This window comes from Staurois parvus, unplaced genomic scaffold (genome assembly GCF_062004578.1).
Source record: "Staurois parvus isolate SC_StPar_1 unplaced genomic scaffold, SC_StPar_1.0 ptg000321l, whole genome shotgun sequence".
NCBI classification, from domain to species: domain Eukaryota; kingdom Metazoa; phylum Chordata; class Amphibia; order Anura; family Ranidae; genus Staurois; species Staurois parvus.
The window spans coordinates 5,057,087-5,084,986 of NW_028318117.1; the positions used below are offsets into that span (position 1 = coordinate 5,057,087).

The 27,900-nt window shown below is 38.5% G+C and overlaps 1 protein-coding gene and 2 long non-coding RNA genes across 4 annotated transcripts in view; 1 reads left to right on the forward strand and 2 right to left on the reverse strand.

Moving 5' to 3' along the window:
- The window catches only part of LOC149457411 (uncharacterized), a 32,494-nt gene extending 15,376 nt beyond the window's left edge, over positions 1–17,118 (forward strand). The window contains exon 2 of the long non-coding RNA XR_016313632.1: positions 16,679–17,118. This is a non-coding gene — a long non-coding RNA (uncharacterized LOC149457411). The remainder of the gene's footprint in view (positions 1–16,678) is intronic.
- Positions 2,267–13,253, reverse strand: LOC149457412 (uncharacterized). Its single transcript, XR_016313631.1, has 2 exons — positions 11,026–13,253; positions 2,267–10,993 (listed from the first exon to the last, which is right to left on the reverse strand). It is a non-coding gene; the product is annotated as an uncharacterized LOC149457412 (long non-coding RNA).
- Positions 16,733–27,900, reverse strand: part of CCDC92B (coiled-coil domain containing 92B) — an 84,425-nt gene continuing 73,257 nt past the window's right edge. For both annotated transcript variants that reach the window (XM_089683776.1, XM_089683775.1), the window contains 2 exons: positions 24,190–24,237; positions 16,733–18,571 (listed from right to left, as the gene is read on the reverse strand). In XM_089683776.1, the coding sequence (XP_089539902.1) occupies positions 17,829–18,571; positions 24,190–24,237 (791 nt within the window). In that variant the 3' untranslated portion in view covers positions 16,733–17,828. The remainder of the gene's footprint in view (positions 18,572–24,189; positions 24,238–27,900) is intronic.

Sequence of the window (27,900 nt, forward strand, 5' to 3'; positions counted from 1 at the left end):
TTGGATGTCTGTGAGTTGTGAATCTTGTAACACTATTAAACATGCCGTTTTTATTGCTCAAGATCCATGCACTCTTATCTAGTTTTAAGCCCCGTATATACACCACGTTCCAAATTATTATGCAAATTCTATTTAAGTGTCACAAAGATGAAATATTTTGTTTTTCAGTTTAACTCATGGATGGCATTGTGTGTCAGGTCTCTTTTGATCACTGAAAACAATCTCGGACACCTGTGATAATTAGATTGGCCGGTGAGCCCAATTTAAGGAAAAACTACTAAAGGACGGTGTTCCACATTATTAAGCAGAGCACCATTTTCAAGCAATATGGGGAATAAAAAGGATCTCTCTGCTGCCGAAAAGAGTGAAATAGTTCAATGCCTTGGACGAGGTATGAAAACATTAGATATTTCACGAAAACTTAAGCAAGATCATCGCACTATTAGGAGATTTGTGGCTGATTCAGAGCACAGACGGGTTTGTGCAGATAAAGGCACATTGAGGAAGATTTCTGCCAGATCCAGGGGTGGACTGACCATTTGGAAACTCGGGCACTGCCCAAGGGCCCGGGGTCAGTAGGGAGCCCCATGAGATGCCCCTGGTACCTTTTTCATAGGCTTTTTTGAGTTGGGGCAAGTACACAGGGGCCCCATGATCCCCTATTGCCTGGGGGCCCCATGAGTTGTCAGTCCGCCCCTGGCCAGATCCATGCATCGGATCAAGAGAGCAGCTGCTAAAATACCAAAACATAGCAGCAAACAGATATTTGAAGCTGCTGGTGCCTCTGGAGTCCCACGGACATCAAGGTGTAGAGTCCTCCAGAGTCTTGCAACTGTGCATAAACCTTCTATTCAGCCACCACTAACCAATGCTCACAAGCAGAAACGGCTGCATTGGGCAGAAAAATACATGAAGCCTAATTTTCAAACAGTCCCGTTCACTGATGAGTGCCGTGCAACCCTGGATGGTCCAGATGGATATAGTAGTGGATGGTTGGTAGACGGCCACCCTGTTCCAACAAGGCTGCGACGTCAGCTTGGTGGTGGTGGAGTCATGTTTTGGGCCGGAATCATGGGAACAGAGCGGGTCGGCCCCTTTAGAGCCCCCGAAGGTGTAAAGATGACCTCTGCAAAGTATGTGGAGTTTATGACTGACCACTTTCTTCCCTGGTACAGAAGGAAGAACTATGCTTTCCGTAATAAAATCATCTTCATGCATGACAATGCACCATCTCATGCTGCAAAGAATACCTCTGCATCAATGGCTGCTATGGGGATAAAAGGAGAGAAAGTCATGGTGTGGCCCCTATCCTCCCCTGACCTCAATCCTATTGAGAACCTTTGGAGCATCCTCAAGCAAAAGATCTATGAGGGTGGGAGGAAGTTTACATCCAAACAGCAGCTCTGGGAGGCTATTCTGACATCTTGCAAACAAATTCAAGCAGAAACTGTCCAAAAACTCACAAGTTCAATGGATGCAAGACTTGTGAAGCTGCTATCAAATAAGTGGTCCTATGTTACAATGTAACGTGACCTGTTAAATGTTTAAAAAGTTAAAATGTTGTTAAAAGTTTGATTGAAATAGCTTTTGATTTCAGTAAATATGCTGCAAACACAACAAATTACAATTTTCAGCTCTTTACAACCTATAAAGTGTTTTGAAACTTCCTGTATGTAATAATTTGGAACAGTGCATTGTAAGTTTTTTTATTTAAAAAAAAAAAATACTGTTATCATTAGGAGGTTTGTTCAATAAAATTTGAATTGTACTCTTAATAGTTGATAACATGAGAATTATGCTGACTGTTATTTACATCAATTATTTAGGTAAATGGAAAAAATATCATTTGCATAATAATTTGGAACACTGTGTACATTGAGAATATCAGATGAATGATCCTCCATTTTTTTTTTTTTTTTGCATGCTAGTCTCATATCACAAGTGCAGAGGTTACTAAAGTTATTAAAAATTCTTGAATGACAGAATAAAAAAAAATGAAAAATCGTACGACCTGGTATCGCACAATAAAAATTTTTGTGCTTGTCCCTTAGAGTAATTTCGGATGATTGCTGTTTACCAATGATCACAATATCGTACGATCAATTTGAAAGTGGTATTTTACGTATGATTTTCTGTTTGTGTTTTCAGGGCTTTAGGCATCCTTTGATTTACAGAATGAAGCTCAAAATCACTCATATCAGGCTACAAACTTCTCCTATCTGTAGGAACCTTTACACATCTAAAGACAAAGAAGACACAAAATCAATTTTGTTAAAGATGACAAGGCGTGTGTTTTATTCGGTTAAAAATAGCAAAGAAGCCAAAACATATTTTTTTCTTAAAAAAAAAAAAAAAAGTCCATCTACTAACAATATATATATATATATATATACTGTATATATATATATATATATATATTTCTTGAAATGTCAATAGTTACATACAAATGAATGATTGGATTCCCTTCACAACCTTCCTTTGTCACTGGATGGGGAAACATCAAGTTGTCTGAATGGGAAGCCTTTTTATACATTATATAGTACAGTATGAGCTAGCAGCAGATATCCTTTAATAAACTTCTGGGTTCCTTGGATCATTTTAATCCATTAAGTGGTACTTAATATATTAGTTATGACCTCTCTGCCAGATAAAGATTATTGGCATTTTAAATAAACACTAAGGCACTCAAGACATCACCCTCATTATACAAACAACTGCAGTGCACAGCGTCATATTTACCAGCAAGCTTGCGATGAAAGAAATACATGCACTACAATTGCTGACTTTCTTCATATGTTTCTAATCTCATGGCCCTGAGGCTGACGCTCTTGCTTCATCATTTAGTGAGTTACTGACCTAGAATAAGTATTCAGGATGTGAGTAGGGGTGATCTCAGGCTTGTTCAGACCCTAGTCCAAACTCACTGGAGTGAGCCTGCTAGGAAGCTGTCATTGTACTGGGCCAATAATAGGTGTTTGAGGCGAGCCTGCAGCCACATAGATATCTGCTCATTGTATCCATGCGGCAGCAGGACAGGGAATATCCTAGCCACAGATGATTGGACCAGTACAGATGACAGCTTTCTGGCAGGCTCTCTATTGCTGGCATGGACTAGGATATGAACACATTGGAGCTAACCACTAGTTGAGAATACTAGCTTCTCATGCCACATACTTATTCTGGATCATTGAATCACTAAGAACTGAAGCCAGAGATCAGCATGGCAGCTGAGCAACAAACAAGATCTAAAAGAGGTCTACAAAGATGTTGCATGTAGTTTTCTCATGACAGGTTCCCTTTAAGGGTGAAAGACAGGGGTAGCAAAAATTTGTATTTCTTTATTTTCAGCCATAATCCTGCAAACATTATTAGAACTAAATGGCAAACCAAACGTTATTTCATGTCAGACAGAACAAATAAATATCTCCATTTCTTGTCAGGACAGGAAGTAATAGATAATCTCTCCAACAGGGAGGAAATGAAAGCACATTTTAAGCCCTGGTTAACACTGGATCTGACTTTGAAATCGTAGGACTTCATTTGCAGTCTAACTATTTCAACGTCAGATGGCAGTGCGACTTGATAGATATCTGTGCGACTTAGTGCTCAGATGTCTATGCAAGTTGCACCCAAAATCAGCAAACATAGCGCAGGAACTACTTTTCAGTTAGATTAGAACGGTTCCATTGCCAATCATTGGATGCGATTTGTCATACTATTTGAACAGTCAGGCGCATGACAAGTTGTGTGAACCAGGGCTTAGTAGAACAAGGAAGGTTAGAAATTCTGACAATGTGTTTGTTTTGTCTGTGGCTTCCTGTCCTGTGATGAATATACCTTCTATTTCTTGTACAGGTATCATAGGAAGTGAGGGAAAACCTCCCCAATGTGTCACAAGCAGAAAAAAATTAAAATTTTTTTATTTTTCTTTACACTTACGAGAAAAAAAGACTGGCTAGAATTAGGCTTTAAAGGAAAATTCTAGTCACAATAAAAAGTATCATCATATAGATTTAGGTTGTGTGGCTACAGTATTTCTGTTACTATATATATATATATATATATATATATATATATTTTTATTTATTACAGGTACTTGTATAACGCCAACAATTTACGCAGCGCTATATATCTATAAGCTCCAGACTATCTAGACTGAAGATCATAAACTACTTAGGAACTCTAATAGCAAGGCTCAAGGGTTACCTACCAGGGTCAAATGACATTATATCAAATGGCCAGTTCCACAAAGGCAAGCTGGTGTCAGTGATAAGCTTTATGGGTTAGAAGAGCAAGCTGACACTGATGACACCAACAATTGCTTCTACTGCAAAACAGTGCCTCCTTAAAATACTTAAAGGGACACTGTCACTCTTTGTTCTAACCTACAACATTTTTAAATATTTGTATTCATATTTTTATATATATTAAAGGGACTGCCATATTGGTCCCATTTAGAGATATAAGTAGCACAGCCCTGAAGTGAGATTGTATTCTATGTGAGGCAGCTATGTAGGCATTAGTGTCAATTCACAAAACTATTAAGTTGGCTTTACATCTATGTGTTGTGATAATGTGTGGCAAACCATAGAGCTCTTGTGTGTTGTGATGCCATTCATTTAGAGTGGCACTCCAAACCCAACCTTACTACAGGATTTCACAAGACATGGCACTCTGCACTGTGTAGAATAAAAGGTACATGTCTGGGTTTCCATCTATTGCCATGCATTGGCAGTCCATTCTAAATGAATGGGCTTTCTTATAACATATTAATAAGTGAAATACTGCACATTACAATAGAATGTATAGGTATAAAGTTTTAGTATCTGCTGTAAATAGTGTTCAGTATGACAAATAATGCTTGTGTTATAGCCTTGGGAATTGAGTTGACTATTGCATGTAGAAATATCCATGCTGAATATACAAGTGTGGAATTTTATTAATGGGCAGATATACAGTATGTGTCAAAGCAAACTTTGTCATGTATATATTGCACTTACCCTCTTCACGCCGAGTGTACGAAAATATGCGGCCTCTCAGCGGCTGGACCTTGATGCCGAGCGGCCGCATATTTGCATACCATTTGTAGACAAACATGTGCTGAGAGCGTGCGTCCTAAACGCTCCCAGCACATGTGTCAGCGTCCCACAGAAAGATCCTGATCTCTCCTTGCGATCAGGAGTTTTCTGATCATGTGACTGCCAGGAGAGCCAATCACGGCGGTCACATGACCCTAAACTCCGCCCTGCCTCCGGGCATCAGAAACCCCTTAAAGGGCTGGGAAGCGCTGGTATGAAGGAGTCAACATTTTTTCTTGTTTGGACAACAGTCCCTTTAATGAAACCTTACTGTCTGTGAACAATGTTACTTCAGTTAGAGTTGTCATTTAGCTCAATTTTAATGACATACATACCATAAGCTGGTTATGTGGCTGTGACTGTTAGTGGCTTGTGGCACCAACAGTCAACTAGATTAGATGGAACACCTTCATATATTAGATCCTAAAAATTGTTTACCATTCTCACTGCCCAGGAAAAAGAAATATACAAGTTAGGTGATTTTATGAATCAATATTACAAACTTGTATGTGTATAACCAACTTACTGTATACACCAAACGCAAAAGATAATGTAAAACATAAGCCTGCAAGCTTACAAAAATATCTAACAGATTCCTCTATCCATGCTACACAGTGCAGATGAATGCTTCTCCCTACGGGGCTATTGTATTTTGACAGCTGGTACCCATGGCTGTCAGAATACAGTGGGTGTTGGCAAGCCGAGACTGTAGCTGATTGACTGCAGCCACTGTTCGACCAAGAATTACCCACCCAAATCCTTTGATATTTATATCAAAGGATGCGTGGTGTTGGGGTGCCAACAAGATCACACACTGTTTGAAATTTATCCAGTTCACTAGAAACTGGACACAATTTTATCTGTGTATGGCCAGCTTTAGTCAGTCTATTTAGGTATACCTAAAGTCAAACCATTTCTTTTTAGTTTTGGATATTGTAGGGAATGGGTAACATCTCAGATATTTTTGTGTCTGTGTTCTGTTGGAGAGATTTCTCTTCACCTCACAACAGGAAGTGAGAGGCAATCTCTCCAATGTGAGGTCAAATCTTCTCCTAAAGGATAAGTTCACCTTGTTCACATGTTCAAATATTTTTTAGGGTGGAACATATAACATGTTCCAGCATCTGCAGCCTCTCCCTCCCCCAATCCACCTCCCTCTCTGTGGCACTGGCCACGGGATCTTTTCCCAGCATCTGCTGTCACTTTTTGAAAAACAGCACCCACACCGCAATGTCATGTATTTACAGTTTTCTGTTAATGAATGTCTACAAATACCGCCAGCCATTGTGGCTGATGGCTTGTAGTTCTGAATAAACTATGAAGGTGCTGGTGAGTGCTCTTGTAGTCCATTGATTCTTCCTGCTCTCAGGTAACTGCCTGCCAATACAAAGTTATCCTGACAGTCTGCAGGACACTGAGAATGCCCCAGCAATCTGCTGATCATGGGTGCAATGCTCTGCAGGATCCTTAGAAAACAAATAATAAATGCACATTTTTGTAGCTGCAAAAAATGTGCATTTATTTTTTTTTTTCAAAAGGTGAAGTTACCCTTTAAGCCGGCCAAATACTGTTTGAATTTTAGCTGGCTCCTGATTAACTGCCTGAAATTCGCTTAGTGGGTGGCACTGTCAGCCCCTTTCCATCTACATGCTTTGATTGAAAAACTGAAGGAGCCAGGAGGAAAACTTTGCCAAACAGCAGTTATATCCAGTCAGATGCAGCCATTGTTCAAGTGTTCTGACAGCTGCTGGAGACACCTATCACAATAGCAATAGGCATGGTGGGATATTCTTCCAACCAAGCTGTATGTTCAGCCTACAGACCGAACAAGAAAAGTCTAAGGGAGTATGGCCATCTTTAGTCACCAGAACGATTGTTTCCACTGGAATATTTTCCCCTACTCTTGCTTTGGTGCCAACTGTAACATTTTGGATTTCCCATCATTTCCAGTCCCAGTGACTATGACCACCAGGAGAAATAGGGAGGCTGAATTTCCCCAGCAGGGCCACAACACCAATGAAACCCCTCTGCACTGCATCCAAAAACAAATACTTTTTTGCTTTTAGATATGGTAAACATTTTATACATGCCCTTGGAGTCATGCAACCGAGCGGGTGCATGGTGTCAATACTACCACAATGACAATTTTCCTACAAACTTCCCAGACAGGGACACCGAGTGAGTTGAGTTTTACAGGAGAGCAGTATGTTCTTCCCAAAACATGCAGGTCAGGTGATATGCCATATAGGGTGATATAAGACTAGATCATGTAGCCTATCTTTGTAGAGAGCTGTAATTTCTAGGATTGGAAAAGCAAATAAGCCCTAAAATAGCTGATATTTTGTTGCTCTGGATAAAAGATCTGGTAATATGGCTGCTTAAACAGAATTACAGCAAATGTTTATAAAACGATATGCAATTGGCCAATTGTAAAAAATCCAGGACAAGTATCACAGCTGGGTGGATGCAGGGTATGCACAGATAAGAAGTAGTTCATCAATAGGTACTTAGACTAGTACATGCAAAACCCCTTGGAGGGATCATTAATGCAAGATGACGTTTAAAGATGTCTCTTATGCACTAGCTGTTTTATTATTTATGGCACTTGAGTTTTCTACCTCCTTGTTGTCTTATGCTGCATCATACCAGGTTTACCAGAATAGAGCAGTACGTTCTATTCTCAGACCCTCTCATCTGAATATACACACAACATTCTATAATCCTCTTTTCTCCTGCTATGGATTCACCACTGTACAAGAAAAGCTTTCAGATCATTGCAGAACCAAATCAAAACTCTCAGAATAAAAGACATTGATCACAATTAAGAATGGCAAATGGAAGGAAACACTCTTGCAACTGCTACCTCTGTTTCACTTCATCTCTGGACTAAGAACCTCCCCAGGCACCAATGAGAAGACAAGCACGGGTACTTGAAAGCAGCACAAATTGCCTGCAAATAGCCAGTAATGTTAGTTTATATACTTTGGTGAACATGACAGATTCACTTAAAAGTTGTACGCCAGGAATTATCTTTTTTTAACTTACATTGGTCCAGCCTGATTATCTTATTCTTCACATCTTGCATCCAGAGGGCCACTGGGGATGCAGAAATTCATTGTACTTGCCTGTGCTACAAGCAATAAACCCTGGCCTCTTCCAGGTTCTCTTCGAAAGACTTGCCCTCTCTATACTAAAAAACAGGGGTCACTTGGTCAGCACCTCTGCCATTCAGAGAACGTCTTGCATTTTTTTCCAATGAATACAAGGCATTCCCTGATTAGACTAGGTGATTTCATCTCTGCTTTGTCCAATCAGAGAATGCCCTGTATTTACTTGAAAAAATACAAAATGTCCTCCGACTGGCAGAGGTGCCAAGTGAGCGACCACCAGTCATGGACTAATGTAAGTCTAAAAAAAAGGCAATACCTGGAGTTCAGCTTTAAGTCACAGATTCACAAAAGTACTCTCTCATAATTTATTCCATAAAGTTCATATTGGAGGAAATATTTTATTTGGTTCTCCAGGTGGTCGTGATTGGTACTACAATTTTATTTTCCCACCGGTAAACATTAAAGCTCAACCCCCTGCACTCCAAAAGTTAATCACTGGTTTAGTCTAGGGGAGATGATTAGGGAGAAAATACTTACCTCACACCTTGCTTTAGAAGACTTCCTCCAGCTGCGCTGCCAGTGGCCGGAGCAGAGTGTAAGGTAAGTAAAGCTGTTTGTACAGTGTCCCTTAGTTATCCCTTGCAGTTAGGAACCCCCCACTGCAAGGCTGAATATTTCATTTTCATGGAGCTATGCTTTAAACAATTCTATTTTGCTTAATTGTATATGCACTAACAAAGTGTTAAAGTGTCACTAAACCCAGGACCCTGCATTCACTATATCTGGTCTCACACAGTACACAGAACATGGAAGTGCAATTATTTTAGTAAATATAAACTGCTAAATACCTCTCATCAGCAGTTAGAGCAGTCTTGTGATTTCTATCAGTGTTTAGCAGAGCACTGGTTAATGCTTGTAGGAGGAGTTTTCTTTCTGTTCTAGGAGGGTGCAAAACCCCTGACCTCTGTCTGGACAGTGCTGATGGGCCCTGTGCTGATCACATGCACCCTCCCAAGAAAAAAAAAAACCTCTCTAGCAATGCACACTAACCTGAGCATGTGCAGAATAGTTTCGGTTCAGTCTATCTTCTCAGGAGATAAAATGTGGACATTTGAACAAGAGGAGGAGCAGAGAAGTCAGGATCAAACTGCCTATTTACACAATGCAGAGGAGTAACCCCTCAGGTTCCACAGTGAGTATAACAAGCATGCTTTATTGTTTATACAGACTGATTTTACTGTTGTGGGTTTAGTAACACTTTAAGCATATTTATTGGGAAACGTATGATCATCTGTAATCCATCTACATTTCCATCTACTCTGGTATATCAGCTTATTTGCTGACACTAAAAGTGTCCACAATGACAACTGAATAAAGATAAATAAGTAACAAATACTCAAATTGCTATTAGTGTCATAAAAATACTGGCGTTTTTCTTTAATGTCTTTTAGATGATAGGCCTCAGCTAAAAGATGGAAAAGCTGTTTAAATCTAGGAACTGCCTTCCAACATGTTTGCTAAAACTCCAGCATTTATTCCATTCCATTCTTCAGCAGCTTTACAAGAGATAAAGTGGCTACACAATTTCAATGTCTCTAGCTTATACAAACACACAATAAATACAAGCACAGAAGCACGGCAACATTATAAGCAGCAACACACATATAACATAGAAAGTACAACTTTTTATTGCTACCTCACATTGCTAATAAAATTACAATTAAAGAGAAAATTTGTCCAAAATGGATTCCATGGGTGGGGCGGGAGGGATTTTGATCCCTTGCTTTGTCTTCATTACAGTCAAGTAGTCTGGTAGAAAGATCTCCCTTCACCTCCACCACTTCTATGACTGAAGTGTCATGGCTTTTCGCTATACCAATTGTTGTCAAATACCCAAGTGGGTATACCATATTTCTCTATGGAGAATCTGCAGAATTGTTCTGTACATCTGTCCATAGGTACAAGTCTTAAAGCAATCAAGCCAAAATCAGTTATCAGAGGATATAGATCAGTTCTGCTGAAGTGTGAGACATACCATTAAGGAGTTTAGGGTATAGGCAACAGAAAAACTGTGTAACTTGTCTTCAGAGCTTTCTTTGTAGGAATATACTGAGAAGTTTTTTTGGTACCAGTACAGAAACTTGGCTGAAGAAGCCTGCTACAGTCATTTTATAGAGGGCAAGATTATGCATGTCTCCAACACAAAGGAATATAGGGTCGGGTGTGTGTGTGTGTGTGTGTGTGGGGGGGGGGGGGGTTGTTAACCTATGTTATCAAATTGAACTTGCATTTAAAAAGTGAAGACTAGCTATAATATAGACAAAATCTAAAGAAGTTAAAGTGGTTCTAAAAGCAGAAGTTTTTTCCCTTAATGCATTCTATGCATTAAGGTAAAAAAACTTCTGGGTGCAGCTTCCCCCTAGTCCCCTCTTATACTTATCTGAGCGCCCCTTCTCGATCCAGAGATGTGTATGAGAGCAGCGGATCTTAGGGGGTCTCTGTCTCCTCATTGGCTCACGCAGCTGCTGGGTCCATTGGACTTTTGCCAGTAACTGGCGTGCACTCATATGTCAGTGCATCGTGCACTTTGGAGCATGCCCGCAGCCAATCTCAGAAAGGGCGTCAATATCCTATTTAAAAAAGTACTGATGTCTGGTAATTGTTGGATGGTCTTCAGCTCCCCATGGTCTGTGTTCCTGTTCTTGCTGACTGATCTCCCGTGGCTAACCTGGCTTGCCCCTGACCTTGCTCTGCTCTTGCTATGACCTCGACTCATCTCTGACCATGCTCTGCTGTTTCCTGGTGCTGACCTCAGCTTGCCTCCTGACTACGCTTACTCTTGATCCTCCATGTATGACTCTGGCTTGGCTACTGACCTTGTGTTTTCCGATCATCCATGCTGACTTCGGCTTGTGTCCTGATCATGTCTTGGATCCTGGTATCTACCTATCCCTGCCTCTGATTGAACTACTGCACAGTCTCCACACCTTTCTACAGAGTTCTTCTCATGGGTGCATTGCTGCAGCCTGCCAACCACTTTTTTGTCCTGGCGTGGTTCCACCACTGCTGGTCAGTCTGGATACTCCTGCTACCTGGTCACTGGCACCCATGCTACTTTGTGCCTTGTGTCTCTGTCTCCATACTCAGGGGTACTTGGACCAGAGCCGCAAGGGGAGCCGTCTCGTCATTTTAGCCTTCAACCAAGGAAAGCAACAGTTTATTATTACAAGGTTATCTTTTTTACACTTGGCTGTAGAAGTTTTGCTCCCAATACAGCAGCTGGTTTGATTTAAGGTTGTTATTTTAAATAAATCATAGTAAAAGTGAAGTTTTAAGATCCAGTAGGATTGAGTGTGGTGAGAAAACTTCATTACTCTCACATGAAAAGTCAGTGAACTTATAACAGCATAAAGACTAGCGTGAGTGGCATTTGTTTTCTTCTTCTGACATGGTCAAGCTGTTCAATATGACCAGCATCTTTTGTGTATTAATTCCTAGATATCCTAAGGTATCCTACCAATGATACTTGTATAGTCCAAGGGATACTTCTGGCACCTTCTAGAAGAAATTCTATGTTAAAGTAAACTCACTATATTAGTATATAGATTTAGAAAAAAATAATTTGAATAATCATTATCTAAGTAATATTAATTAAAACTTGATTTTTAGATCATGTAGTGTGGCAGGGCTAGGGTGCATGTGCTGGCTAGTAATAAATACATGTACATATCTTAAAGAGTACTTCAGATAAACTGACCCATACCAGAGGATACTTCTCAAACATTACCTTTTCAGAAACACTGCACTAAACACCTTGCTGATTATCATGGTATGTCTCCCCCAGTAATTTAACAGTCTAATCTGGTGATTTTTTTTTTTATTGCTGTGCAAAGACCTAGACCTTTGGAAAGAGATGGATGGAACAGATAATACAAACGCTACAAAATGGTAGCTTGTGTACTTTTGTATTGTTTGAAAACATAGTATAACTAAAGTTCCCTTTTAAAACAACATCATCATATAATTAATGCCATGGCTTTTCTTTTCCTATGTTTATTGCTTTAGTACTTACACAGGTATGTATTGTTAAAGGAAAACCGAAAGATGATTTATAGTACAGATGGATATACAGAACATGTCCAAAGTTTCCAGACATTCAAGTCGGGAGCAACACTGCCAGAGAGAACTGTTGTTGCAATGAAATCTCAAAGTTACAACAAGATGACAACGGGTTACGAGTTAAAGTCAGCGAACACTAGGACCTACCCATTCCTATGCCTGTCCTCTAACAACCTCCCACTATATAACCAGGAAATCCCATTAATTTATTAATTATAAAAAGCAAAACATTGAACTCTTAAACCTACTTACTTAGAAGAAAAATGTGCTGGTTCTTCATATTGTATATGTAAGTATCATGATACCACTCATTATGAAAGGAGGCCTCATTCTTTTCTGTGTTTCTTCTGCCAAGATTGGGCAGACTTCTGACAAGTCACATTTCAGCTGCTCACAGACCTGTCCCTGTTTACTAAGAGCAGCCAACTGCCAAAAAAGTACAAGTCTATATTTGTCAATATCTGGACTCTGAACGTTCACTTAACATTAGTTGTTACAATTCTTACTACTAGACAGAAAAGGCAGCATCAGTCAAAATAAAAAAATAGTAGCCTAATTGCATGATGTGCACAAGGTGGTTTTGTTTGTTTTTAATCTTTTTATGTTGCAAAAAAAGAAATATTAAAAATGTCATAAACTCATTCCACAACTGTTTCCAATGTATAGAATATAGATTATTAGTGCCACATGTTTGGAGGACTAAATTAAGTAACAGTGAGTAAAGGACCAATGAGTGTCAATGCCGTGTAATTGCAGGTGGATCCAATGACTAGATGAAAACTTTGCACCACATTATGGTCAGTATGGGTAGTTGCCAGAATAGCCTCAAAGCTGTATATTGGAACACAGTTCTGTCAACCAGACAGGTCATCCTAATGGAGCCTTGAAGGTAGTATGTACTGGCATCAAGATATACTGTGCGTTCTGTATTATAGGTCAATATGAAGAGCCATGTACACTACAGTTAAGCAGGGTACTAACATATTGATGCTCTGTTTTTTTCCTCTTTTTCATAAAGTGTCAGAATGTGAATGTGTTCTAACAGAAGACAATCACTTTCTGAGACTGTATAATAAAAACCAGCAGAGCATCTATGTGTTAGTATTCTGTTTAACTGTATTGCGCATAGCTCTTCATATTGACCTATAATACACAAAGCACAGCATACTCTGATGCAGTTAGGAAGACCTGTCCAGTTGACAAAGCTGTGTTCCAAAATACATTCTTGAGGCCATTCTGACATCTCCCCCTAGTGACCATACTGCAGTGCAAGGTTTTCATTAACTGTTGGATGCATCAGCAATCACACAGCTCCAGATTCAATGATTCTTTAGCAATTGTGTCCTCTTACAGGAGAAACATTGGAGTTGATTGGCAAAAAGCAAATAGGCTGGTCTCTTTGCAAGGGAATTTTCACTTTGCAGAGAAATTGTCTCTTTGCTTAGTAATTAAGGTGAGGCTCTGCTTACTTCCATCATCCAACCATGTGCAAGCAAATGTTTTTTTTTTTAATTTTCCTTGCACCTAGTTAGATATTCTTTGCAAAGTGTATTTTAAACACATTCAGTATGTTAAGGGAAAATTCTATTGCAAAGTGAAAATTCCCTTGCAAAGTTAACATCCCATTTGCCTTCAGTAAATTAACTCAAATACCTTTTCTCATCTACAATGTCTGAGCACCTGGCAATATGGAAAGAAGATATATCCATTGTCAATCAGTTTGCTGAACATCGAACATCATTGCATTTTGTTATTTATATTATACAGTAGTCAATATATTATAAAGTAGCCAGAGTGCACAATTTGGGATATTCTTCCTACATATTTCCATTTTTCATCAGCTTTCACTTAACGTCTTCAAACCTCCCAGCAATACCGCACCTTCCACACTGCACTCTTCCTACATTAAGTGATATCAGAGAGAAGGGGCGCAATTAAGCTAGGATGTAAAAGAGGTGTCAGGCTGTTCCTGTGGATTAAGATAGCTCTTAGATAAGCCATTTCTAATAAACACAAGTAATTTGGATCATGTTGTATACTATTTCCTAGTTGTGAATGTTCTTATAAGATGATAGCATCAGAATTTAAATCCGCCCAATAAAAGCCAAGTATGGCCACTTTCACTTTCACAGTAGAGCACATATTAATGTACAAACTGCTGTTGACCTATATAATGCAAATAAAGCATGTTTCAATCAAATAATAACAATCCATTTAAAAACAATATAATAATGTTAATAAGGATAAAATATTACTACACTTATCTGCAAATAATAATATAAAATTTACAAATGAAATGATGTAGCTTACAAACTTTACAGCATTATACTCAGTAGTAAATTAGAGCTACTAATGTAAAACAGGCAGCCAAAGCAGGCTTGCTCTTTTTCCACAACCCATTGAAATACAACAGGTCCATCTTTGAAAGACAATTTTACACTACCAGGGTTGCATTTGTGTAACGTTTTGAATCTACATGTCTATTTTTTACCATAAAGAACCATCTGCATTTACAGTCGCTATCAATTATCTCCTTTTTTGTTTTTAGACTTGTACTGGGAAAAAAAGAACTGAAATCTGACAATAGATTAAACTGAGCATTTTCTCTCATCACCTAAAAAATAATATATATTTTCTTCAAACAACAACAATCTCATCCATAAATTATTGGTGAAATTACTACAATATATGTTAGCTGCCCCTTTAAAAGAGTGTATACAATCAAAATCAAAACCATACAGTAAAAAGGTCAGGTGCTTCACATTAACCAAACGTGTTATATACCATTAACCAAAATAATTAATATAATCAGTATTGCAATAAAAAGTCCAACACCATGCAGTGTGCAAACAAAATCTTCTGGTGCTCAATAAATCTCTTCATGCAAATCCTCTTAGTGCTCCACCACTGTGTGCCAATCTTAATGCATTCACCAACCATCCATGACCCCTTAATTAAGAGAAGGTAAAGTGCACTTGTTTCACTGGGCTTTATATCTCAGTAGGTTTCTTCTCTTTATTCTTCCCATGTTATTTCAATGCATCCATATTCTACAACACCGAATTATCATAAAACAAGAGAGATAGATCTTAGAGTAGTACTTTCATTAAAATCAGATGATATAAAAAAAACAAGGGTGCACTCACATATTCCAGTGCCCAGTACCTCAGCACTAATACACTCAGCTATGCTCTGCCACCGCCGCTCCGTTCCCCAGAGCCGGCATGCGTTCCAATCGCTGGAACCGGAAGTAAGAAGTAGTGGATGTGTCACTCTGCCGCTACATGTTTTGCCAGATTGGCATTGTTAGGAAGCTACACCTGAGGAAGCCGAAACATGCCAATTACTTTGTCTTTGTCCTCATGTATTTTTTTCCTCGCCAGATGTTAATCCGGCATTTTTGGACTCCCAAACAACAACAGGAGTTTTTGGAAATTGACAGGTCCGCTACTTCGGGGTCTGCAAATTGGATATCACTTTCGGTTCTGGTGATAGGAATGCACGCTGGCTCAAGGGAATGGAGAGGTGGTGGCAGAGCATAGCTGAGTGTATTAGTGCCCAGGTACTGGGCACCAGAATATGTGAGTGCACTCTTGTTTTTTTATATTGTCTGATCTTAATAAAAATACTACACTATGAGATCTTGGCTTATGATGATTCGGTGTTATGGGGAGAATATAGGGAAGAAACTTACTGAGATATGAAGCCCTGGTGAAACAAACGCACTTGACCTTCTTTTAATTAGGGATCATAGATGGTTGGCGAGTGCATTAATATTGGTACACAGTGGTGGAGCACTAAGAGGATTTGCATGAAGAGATTTAATAGCCACCAGAAGATTTTGTTTGTACACGGCATGGTGTAGGACTTTTTACTGCAATACTGATTATATCAACTGGCTATTTTGGTTAATGGTATATAACATGTTTGGTTTATGTGAAGCGCTGGACTTTTTTTCTGTATGGTTTTGAGAACTGAAATCTGTTTGGTTGCTATAAGCAACACAGACAATTCTTATTTCCAACGTATTTAATAGGCAGTGGCAAAGAGCAGTGATAAAGTGCAGTAACTCATACAATAATTCTAGATCATGTCATAAGATTTCTGACCAGTTGCTTGGGTTAAGACTGCACCTTCCTCTTTGATGTTCTGAATCTGGCAACAATAGTTCTTTAAGAATGAATAAGAGTTTTTGATATACATTAAAAAAAACATACTGATTTGTGTTTTCACCCTGAGAGTTCCATATACACATCACATATTTTACTAGGAGCAGGGGGCTTAGAAAGCACAAGAGTAATCAGAGTTTAAAGTCTTTGTGTTTCATCAATACCTGGAGTAATGTTAAAATGTTTTTTTAATTCATTACAGGCAGGGGCCTTGGCTTACCTAAGCACATCGGCTGTTGACAGAGGGTAAAGTGAAGACGATATAAAATTTTAATGAAAGCTGAAATGAAAAGACATGTTTGGGAAACTGATTATTTTATAAAGATTTGATAAAACCATAACTGCAGTGCAGTAATGAATAAATAAAGTGCCTTCCTGTCTAGCCAACAACTGACATCATCCAACAACTCCCACGACAAAGCTTCGAAGCATAATAATGACTACTTGGCATAAAGCACTGGAGGAAATGGTACATCAGCTTTTTGAAATGCAAGTATCACTTTGGTATGTACTAAAAACTGACATAAATCAGAAATAGCAACTGAGAAACCAGCTCGTTCTTTGTTCAACTGTGCAAACTGTAGTGTACATTTTCAGCAGATGTAAAAATAAATAAAACCTCTTTTTCCTTATCATAGAAAAGTCATACAGAAGTACATTTCATTTACCTGATCCCTGAATTCCTTGAGCATAAATTCTGTTTTTTTTTTGTATGACATCCATTTAATTAAAAAGTACAAATCTTTACTGAAATCTGTTAAGGAACAAAAATAGAGAAAAAAGAAAACATTCAGAAGTTCAGTAGTTGTTCCTAGTTTAGAATCTCCTGATTATTGTGACCATGCGGTCATTGAAACAAGTTTGTTTAGAGTTTGTGTTGTGATATTTAGCAAGGCCAAGCAGCAAAGAGATCTAAAATTATCCTAAAAAATCATATACAAATACCATATTAGGCAAGCAAATAGAGCTGCCACGAACACTGCACAGTCTATATTGTTCCTGTAGGAGGTTTCAAAGCGAACTTTGAGATTATTTGTAACATTGACAAAGTATTCTGTTGTGGAAAATAAGTATTGCTACTCTGTGTTTTGATTTAGTGTTTAAATTTAAGGAAATGAAGCAATATAAGAAATCTCCAGAAAGGACTTCCAAAGAAGATATGTTGTAGGGAAACAGAAGCAGATGGAAAAATCTTCTACTAAGCAATGAGGAAGAAACGTAGCAGATGTAGGAAGACTTCATAAAAGAGAGCAGTGCATGTGGACATACCGTATAACAACCAGTTTACTCTACAGACTCCTACTGGATTAACATATATCTTTCCAAGAAGATTTTGGACAGTATGTCCTGCTTCATTCGGAATCTCGAGAATCTTGCCTAGCCAAAGCTCGTCTCTTTCCTCTTTCACTTTTTGGAAGTTTAGCTTTAACAACAGGAATGGGGGGTGGTGAGTCCTCATTATCTGATGAATGCTTTTCTGACCACTGACTGCCAAGTGCCATTGCACCACCAACATGACCTGGGCCACTCTTTTCAAGGCTGTGAGGTTTTGGTTCCGGTCTCTGTCGATGATGTTGAAGGTACCTCTTAGGATATAAAAACAGAGCTGGATCTGGCATAGGTTCCAGCTCATCATAACTGGTTATCTGCTCCTTCTGAAAGGAGTCTCTCGCTATTTCCTTGGTTGCAGAACACTCTGCCCTCAAAGCACTATAATTCTTGTGGACTCTCCTCTTGACCTTTCCTTCATGATAAGGTTGCTTGACTAATGAGAGGTCTAGGGGACAGGATGATATCTGATTGCTGTGCTGTGGGCTTTGCTGCTTTTGCTTGATGGCATGTAGCTGGAAAGATAGATAAGCTGCAGCTTCAGTTTGCTTGTGCAGCTCTGTATTCAGTATTGTAACTCTGTGACTTCTTCTCTTTACTTCCTCCAAGAACCTTTTTTCTTTTTCCCTCAGCTTAGATCTCAAAGCCGCAACTCTATTCTCCCGATGGTAAAGCTCTTTCTTTAAATGCAGGTTCAACTTCTCTTTTTCACTGTACCGGGCTTCCAAAATTCTGCATTTTTCCTCCATTTCTAGCTCAATTTGATCTGAGAAAAACAAAAGCAACATTTTAAAATATATTTACTGTATATTTTTCATCTGTAGCATGCCTTCACCACTAATAAAATGGTCCAGGACTGTGACGTCATTATCATGGATGTAGAGGTACAATATGTGTTTTGAGGAAGCCTTCTGTTGTGCATGGTGAACCAAAACTTTATTCACTCTGGAACAGCCTCAGATGCCATCACATATTACATACAACAGAACATCCTGATGGAGAGAAATAACCTGAATGTAGTCTTGATTTGTATAGTTTCTCTGGTATATTACCCAACAAACCAAGCTGTTAAATACTAGCTGCTTCAGCTCCGCACATAATTGATTACCAGTGTGCAGAAATCAATGTACAACTGAGATGTGAAAAATTCACCAGTAATTATTATATACAAGTAGGTCTCTCATCAATAGCGACAGATGATGAAAAATATGTTGGACACTGTCATGCCCCTAATGCTGTTGAACCTTCTGCAGTTTATGAATCACCCCTCATCAATCATTTGATTTGCTAATTGTTCATGGTGACAAATGTCAATAGTTTTCAACTGTAGTGAGAAAAAATTCTAAGGAGCAAGATGGGAATTTTCTTCTTGAACAAACAAAATGCTAACCTTGCATTTGGTTTTCTTTCAGGAAGAACTGTTCAAGGCACAGAATAAACTCGCTTGAAGGATAAGTTCAACTTCAGGAACATGTTGCATGTTCCTCCCATTTCTAGTGTGGAAAATGAAATGGCTCCTGCAGCCACTCGAAAATCCCATCTCTCCCTGTGACAGCAGTACGGGGAGAAGTTCCATGTATCCACTGTCACTTTTTGAAAAAGGCACGGCCGTGTAGGGCTCTGCTACAAGCACCAACATCCTTTGCAACTGTCAGTTTGTAGTTCTCAATGAACTACCACAACGCTGGTAAGTGCTCTGGTATTTCACTGCTTCTTCCTGCCAGTGTGAAACTGGCAATGTATGGGCAGACAGCTTACACTGCCGGTCTGCAGGAGCCCTGCATGGCACCAGTGATCGCTGATCACTGATGCAATGCTTTCCAGTCTGCAGGAGCCCTGCAAGGCACCAGCGATCTGCTGATCACTGATGCAATACTTTCCAGTCTGCAGGAGCCCTGCAAGGCACCAGCGATCTGCTGATCACTGGTGCAATGCTTTCCAAGATCCTGAAAAAAAAATTGTAAATGCAAATTTTTTTAACTGAAAAAAAATGTGCATTTATTATATTTTTTAAAAAGTGAACATATTCTTTAATATATCTGGGATTCCATGCAAGTAGCAGGTCTGGACAAAATTTTAAGGGCTTTCAAACAACATTAGTTGATGTATTGGAATTGATTTACTAAAACTGAAGAGTGCAAAATTTGGTGCAGATGTGTATGGTAGTCAATTAGCTTCTAGGTTCAGCTTGTTCAGTTTAGCTTTGACAAAAAAAACTGGAAGCTGATTGGTTTTTATGCAGAGCGTCACCAGATTTTGCACTTTTCAGTTTTAGTAAATTAACCCCAATGATAGCAAGATAGAATGCTATAACAAATGATTTTTTTAAACCTAGCTACTTGACTGGGGTAGGAGGGCTGCAAAACAAGACAGCCTAGATTTTGTACGATTAAAATAACTTTAAATATAAAGTAGATTTAACAGCTTCAGAACATTAGAACAATCCAGCATTAGTTTTTAATTAAAATATATGCGTGATACAAGGAGTGATACCTCTCCAAAAGGGCATCATTATTAAGGTGTACCTCGGGTAGCAAAATATCTATACATAGCTGTGAGTAGCTCTATATTATATGAGGCATTTTATCATAATATGTAAAAACCCTTTGAAAACAAGCAATCAATTAGCAGGATTAGACCATTTAATCATGTTACATTGGCTTAAATCATAATGTTAACCAGTGAGCAGACAGCTACCCATTGTTGAATTCCTGCATTTGATTAATCATGCCACTTTATTCTTTTATTTCTCCATTGTGATGCTGCGTGGCTTGGGCAGTTTAGGTGATTCTCTCCACCCAGCTCAGCAGACTCTTATTAATTCTCTTTCTTTTGAGTCACAGCTGCATCATTTACATGTTGTAAGCAGACATCTTTTGAAAACCTGCTAAAACATGATTTAATTACTACAAGTTTTATTACTTGTGTTATATATGTACGTTTATGGTTTTCATGGAGGTAAAAAAAAATGAGATTCTAAGAAACTAATTTACTCAAGTCTCAAGATGTTCTGACTCGGTCTGGGAAAAATATACCATAACTAGACATATGAAGCAACCATTACTGGGTTATAGGTACAAATGCAACCAAAAAGACTAGGGAGAATAATTTAAATACTAAGTGGCCACTCCTTCTCTTACATTTTATAGCCGAGAGGTCCTGAATAAGAAAAACTCCCATGCTACACCTACTATTTATGTATACACTTGAAAGCCCCACTCTAGCCAAAACATTTAATTTCCCTTTGGATAGAATGTCAAAAGTTAAAAACCTTTGTTAGTCAGACCACTTACTGAGATGGCCGCCAGTTCCGGTGCCAAAAGTGGCGGTGTGAAGTCAGCATGTAGTCCTGCCTTAAGGACGGGGGCATGCGCTGACATCACGCCGCCACTTCTAGTCCCTTAAGGGTGGCGCTACATGCTAATGTCACGCTGCCACTTCCGGTCCTGGAACTGGTGGGGCTACATGCTGACATCATGCTGCCACTTTCGGTCCCTTAAGGGCAGGGCTACGCGCTGACGTAATGCAATTTTAATGTGTATTTAAAGTTTTTTAATAAATACTACACTATATGAGATCCTCAGTTGTGGCTCCATGCAGTAAGCACTTTCCTTTTATACAGTACTGAAGGAGCCATTCTTGGCAGCATAGCAGCTGGTGAGTGCAACAGTAGCACTTTATCACAAGTGGTGGTGTGTTTTGGATTAAGGTGGAAGCTTTTACTATCACGAGTGGACACTATTTTCTAACTTTCAGTAAGACTAGCCAATAACTTTCATTGGGACGTTTTTTATTCTCACTATGGTATTTTATGTCCTTTATCTGCTTTTTGCAGAGATTATCATTCATATAATATATAAGTATACAGTATCTTTCATATATTAAATATCTTTGTTTAGGTGCTGCACTAATATTACTGAAATACAAAAAAACACACTTTCAGCAGGGTGAGAAAGAATTCAAATCTTTGCTTATTTTTTAAATGTTGTCTGTGCTTTCCTGTCATAGTGACGACTGCTCCCCCTATATGAATATGAGAATGAAAAAAAAAAAGTGAGGCTGGGATAAAATAAATAATATGAATACAGAAAGGAGAGCAGTTATACATGCAAAATATTTATTTCTTTGCCTCTAAAAATATATTTATTAAATTTATGACTGTGCTTATAACAGTACCATAATATAGAACATATCAAAGTTCATCATTAAATTAGAAGGAAAGGTTAAAATGACAAAGGTTTCTTCCCCACGTTCATAAATATGCTGCATACAGTTTGCAAGAAACCTTTTTTTAAACTCTTTTTGGAATGGTAACGTGAGCTGTGCGATAACCTGACTGAAAAAAGTCATATTGAGAGTTTTTACATACAATATGCAGCATGTATGAGAGCAGGGCAAGCGAAGCAACGTTTAAACGCTAATCATTTAAGCTTATCCTTCTACTTTAATTGAAACTCACAATGGTTTATGAGTCAGTTTATTTTCATTGTTTACAAGTATTTAAAGCAAAGTTTTATATATTTTTGAATATACATAGAGTCTGTTCATCTTTTTATTTAAAAAAATTAAAGTGTTTTTAAACCCAAAAGCAAACATTTATTATATTGAAGCCTACTGATTCGTAGATAAGGTGACTGTATTAGTTTGTGTTTTTTATTTCCTTTATTTTCACCTGGTGATCCTGCCAGTAAGTCTGTGTTTTGCAACAGAACAAGCTGTCCTGCATTATGGCAGTTAGAGGGTTGAGACAAACCACTTAAAAGATAAAGTTCACCTTTGTAAAAAAAAATATACAGTAAATGCACATCTTTTTGTAGGTAAAAAAAATGTGCATTTATTGTTTTTTTTTATTAGGAGTCTGTAAAGTATTGCACAAATGATCAGTACATTGTGGGTGCAATCTCAGGCGTGTGCAGACTGTCAGTGTAGCTATCTGCCCATACCTTGTACAGGCAGACAGTTACTGAATAACAGGAAGAATCTATGAACTACCTAGAGCGGGGTCTCCAAACGTTCTAAGCAAAGGGCCATGTTGCTGTCCTTCAGGCTTTAGGGGGGGCCGGACTTCGGCCAGTGGGAGTAGAAAATGCCCTGGCAACAGTGCCCCATCATTGGTTTTAATAGGAGGAATAGCACCACATTGTTATCAACAAGAAGAACAGTGCCCCATTGATGGTGTCAGTAAGGGGAATGGTGTTCCATCTTTGGTTTCAGTTGGTGGAATCGTGTCCCAAGGGCCAGATAAAGGCAAGCAAAGGTCCACATTCAGCCCTCGGGCCACAGTTTAGAGACCACTGACCTACAGCGCTCTTTAGCTCCCTAGTAGTTCATTGAGAACTACAAGCCATCAGTTGCAATGGTTGTAGTTCCACAATTCACAATTCACAGAACTCTGTGATTGAATGATGTAGCTGGGTGGCTCCCCATACAGCCACTTTTTAAAAAAATTGTGACGGGGGTGCGGGGAGAACAACGGGGGACTAGAGGGAATGCGGAGGCTGCACCCTTAATACCGGGGTAACGTATAACATGTTAGGAAAGATGAACTTATCTTTTAACACTGACAGGGCTGCTCACAATGGTCAGTTTTTTTTCATTTATGTAACACCTTATCCCAAAAGGAAAAACTGTTGCTGTAACCGCTTATCAAGTGTTAGCTTTTTTTTTGCTTCAATTTGTTAATGTATTAAAATCTGCTAGTCCATCTAACACTGCCCTGCCCCCAGCCTGACAATGCTGCTCTCCAAAGGTGCCCCTGTTCTCCTTCAGGTACTCTAATACAGGAGGTATGTTACTGGCCAGATCAAGTGAAAAAAAAGGGGCAAAAGCGAAAAAGAAACAAAATTAATTCAGCCACCACATGTAATAATTGGTAAGCTGCAATATATAAAATGTTTGGTTTTGGGTGCTTTAACATTTAATTTAAAGTGTACCCTTGGCACTGGTTTTGTGTAGCATTCTGGATTTTCTAAAGGGAAAGTTCAGAAGAAGCAGTTCTCTTGTTGACTGTCTTCAGTTCTGTATTTAGACTTTATGTTCAACAGACATATAAGAATGATGATGACTAGGGCATTCATTGCGTCATCAAATTAACAAATTTGCTTTTGCCAAAATCTCACTGAAGTAGCAACTCTCATTTTGTTCTTGGAGCTGCCTAGGCAAAATGTCCTGAAAAAACAGGCATTTTCAAACAAGAAAAAACAAATAAGAATATCCCAGTAAACATGAAAAGAACCTTAGAGCTCCATCTGCTGCCTGGATATAGTAAATATGAACAACTCAAGAAGTATTTACCTGACTACAAATTAATCTTTTAATTTTAAACATGGTAATAAAATTTATACAAAACACTTTACATTCCTTTTAAACAGCATAAACGCATACCTTGCTGGAAATCTTCCACTCTCTTTGATTCCAATTCTTGTGTAAGCTCTAAGTAAGAAAATAAAAGCAAAGAAAAAAAATAAATTCAATAACAAATCTAACATGCAAAGATTATTAACATTATTGCAATTTAGGTTTCCATTTGCCTATTACATTTTCACTATCAAAGTCAAGGCTATGTGCACAAATCTGCTTATGGTTTTACAGGTAACTTTGAAATTATGAAAAGCTGTATCTTTGGTTAGTAGTTGTCATCCAATATATACTATAAACGTGGTACAAATAAACAATAGGAACCTCCTGCGCTACTCAAAAAATGGATTAATAACAATTATGGGGAGGAGGCTGCTGACACCCAACCACATACCAAATGGATAATGTGCAAAATATAATGTGAATTGGTGTAGCGCAACCCCAACACTACACTACCCCCTCACTGTCTTATCCCAAAAATGGATGAAATAAACCAATAAATGTTGTACAATAAATACGTAAAATAGAATAGAATGCACATAAAAACAGTTTGAATCATCCAAAATGACTCATACAAAACTTATAAATGACTAATGAATGCCACCGAACTGCACGGGTGGCATTCATTAGTCACTTAAAGGTTTTGTATGAGTCATTTTGGATGATTCAAACTGTTTTTATGTGCATTCTATTCTATTTTATGTATTTATTGTACATCATTTATTGGTTTATTTCATTCATTTTTGGGAAAAGACAGCGAGGGAGTAGTGTAGTGTTGGGGTTGCGCTACACCAATTCACATTATATTTTGCACTATAAAAGTGGTGCCAGCTGAATTTATGAGAGCTTTAAGGAACTGCTCAGAAGCAGAATGTTATGCAATAGAAAGCACTTTTATTGAGAGATGTCTATTGCTCAAAGGGTGGGGAAGTTTTATTGAATGGTTAATTGAAGAGGGATATAAACAAAATCAGGATGGTAGTTCCAAACCTACCTTTACCACTACATTCTCTAAAGTATATAGTAAAGTGGTCATAACTGTAAAACTGAATCTTATTTTACATGCCAGTTGAATTTAAATATGACTTTACAGAGGGACTGGCATTTCTCATGCAGGAGCACTCCCATGCTGGGATCCTTGCTTTCCCTTAGCTCAGGCTTGTCCAACTTGTGGTCCGCTAGCCGAATGTGGCCCAAGGCGGCTATGAATGCGGCTGAAAACAAAATCGTAAACTTACCTAAAAATGTTGATTTTTGGGGGGAATTTTTTGTAAAAATGTGTTTACATTTAGTGAACACATGCAGCTAAAGAAAAATGTGGCAGTGTCTGTTTATTGGAAATTTATAACTTTTATCTTCCCAAAGAAAAATATCCCACTTTTCACAGTCATGCCTTATTCATGTCATCAGTTTTCAGCAGCACCTATATTTGTGAGCAACTATTCTCAAGGATGAAGCACAAGAGTAAAATTAGAAACCGAAACATCTGAAGAGCACCTTGAGAATTCATTGAGAATTGCTACTGTATTCCAGATAATGATGTGTGAGAAGTGTCAAATATTACACTAATTTTATGTTGCCATCTTTTAAATTCTTTATTTAATAGTATGCAATCAAAAACAACAGAACAAAGAATGTTCTAACACTCCATAATAGAAGTACAAAGTAACAATTAACAAGTCATGGAACTGGGGTTACATAAGAGGTCGCACAAGACTAGATAAATAATCAGGTAGTGTCATGAGTAAGTCACGTGATGTGATGTAACACGTAGAGTGGGCCAATGACGTTAAGCTGCTAAACAGGAAGTTTACAAGCCGCCATCTTGGAAATTCGTGAACACATTGAAAATACATTATAACAAGGTTTGTTTACTGTGGTGTCCCAGCAGGACACTTTGAAATGTCAGTGCACTTTGTTTTTTAATAAATCACGCTATATATATATATATATATATATATATATATATATACTACATTATGGCAAGCGTTTCTGTTTACACATGCAGAGGATTTGTGGGATAAAGAGGAGACGGTATCGTTTGCAGTGAGTGAGGAGGAAAGTGGAGTCATCTATACAGCATACCTATCCGGGAAAGGCAGTATTTGACCTATGCAATTTGGGTCATAAAAGGAGGTGAGAGTATATATGTATGTCTCTGGTGGAGTAGCACCTATAGGAATATATGTGGATATAAACAATAAAGGGCACCTGTTTTGTGAACAAATTATAAAGGCACGGATCAAGCACACATTATGGACTTTTAAGTTGTATTCAATGTATTCACCGTTGTTACATAATCACATGCTCTGGATGCTTTCATTCATATATGAGGTTATAGAGATACTGTATATGCCCGGCACTATTATACGACACATCTTTTGTGTGTGGAAACGCATCTAAGTGTCAGCAGCACTGGTATACACAGGAAATTGAGGAGTTATTTGTTGCACTGAAGTTTTATTTGTACACATAGATGTAGACTGCTCAGGATAAGAATTGCTGAACATTTTTGTGTTTGTCAAAGCTCTAATTTAAAATGCCATACCAAAGTGTGTAGACATTTGTGGAATATTCATAGTGGGGACATGCAGTCATGTATGTTCCTTGGTATAGAAAAGGTGTATGGTTCCTGGCATGGGGGACTTTTGATGCCTCTTTCTACGTCGGGAAACATTTTTGGATTTTTAAATTAGCAACCAGAATGCCACATGGAGTCAATTCTTAAAAGGGTCATAGACTTACAAACATAATAGATACTATTTGGCTGAAACTTTGTTCTTTTCTGCTTTCTTGTCTGCCTCATTATAACATAACGAATTCTGATGGATGATTTTTCAGGTAGGTTTGCTGCTTAATTCGATTTGTGTAGCTGAATTACAATCTATCAGGGCCAAGTTCCAGCAGCTGCGCCTGTATCAACTGCTTATTTCCAGTCCAGTTTTATTTCCATTTTTACAAGATGATTTCTTAGTAGGATGAAACTCAGGAATAACTCATTTTGTAGTCATCTATGTCTCCCTGTCTGTTTTCCATGTAAAAACTGACAATAGCAGGTGAAGTCTTCCATTAATTTAGGCAACATCATTCTCTCTCCAAACCATGGGAAACAGAACTAAACTGCCATCTGCAGGTGAAGTGCTTGCCTTATTATAGGGCAGTTGACAGGCGACTGGGAGGCGATATGTTGCCTCCTCACTTCCTGTTTTAACCCTGAAAAGCCCTCACCACAACCACATGCCTTACATCCAGTTGCAAAGCATCTACAGTGTGGTCCTGTTAACTTGAATAGGCATGTTTGGTGGCAGTCCTGCCTGCTGAATACCACAAAGGGTACAGCCAGGAGCCACTGCATGATCCTCTTTAGGTGGGTGGCTAGGGGCAGTAAAACAGAAGCTCATCTGCCTGATTTTCTGCCCCTGGTCGCCTGTGTGAACAAGGTCTTATAGAAAAGAGAGGCTTTCTGTTTGAAACAGTTTTTGTTGATAGCAGAGCTTGTTCACACCAATGGGCACATGTTATGGTTTGTATATCAAGCATAGGCCGGTGTGCATTGTGTAGGGGTGGTGCAAAGTGTTACAATGCATTGTAGTGTTTACTTAATTTTTTTAAGTTTATTGAAATGTCAAAAATTGACACTTCATTCAATTTTATGCAGAACAGTGAATTGCATAGCATGTGATGCACTGACAAGCAATGCAGGGATTAGGACATAGGCAGACAACAGATAGTACTCAA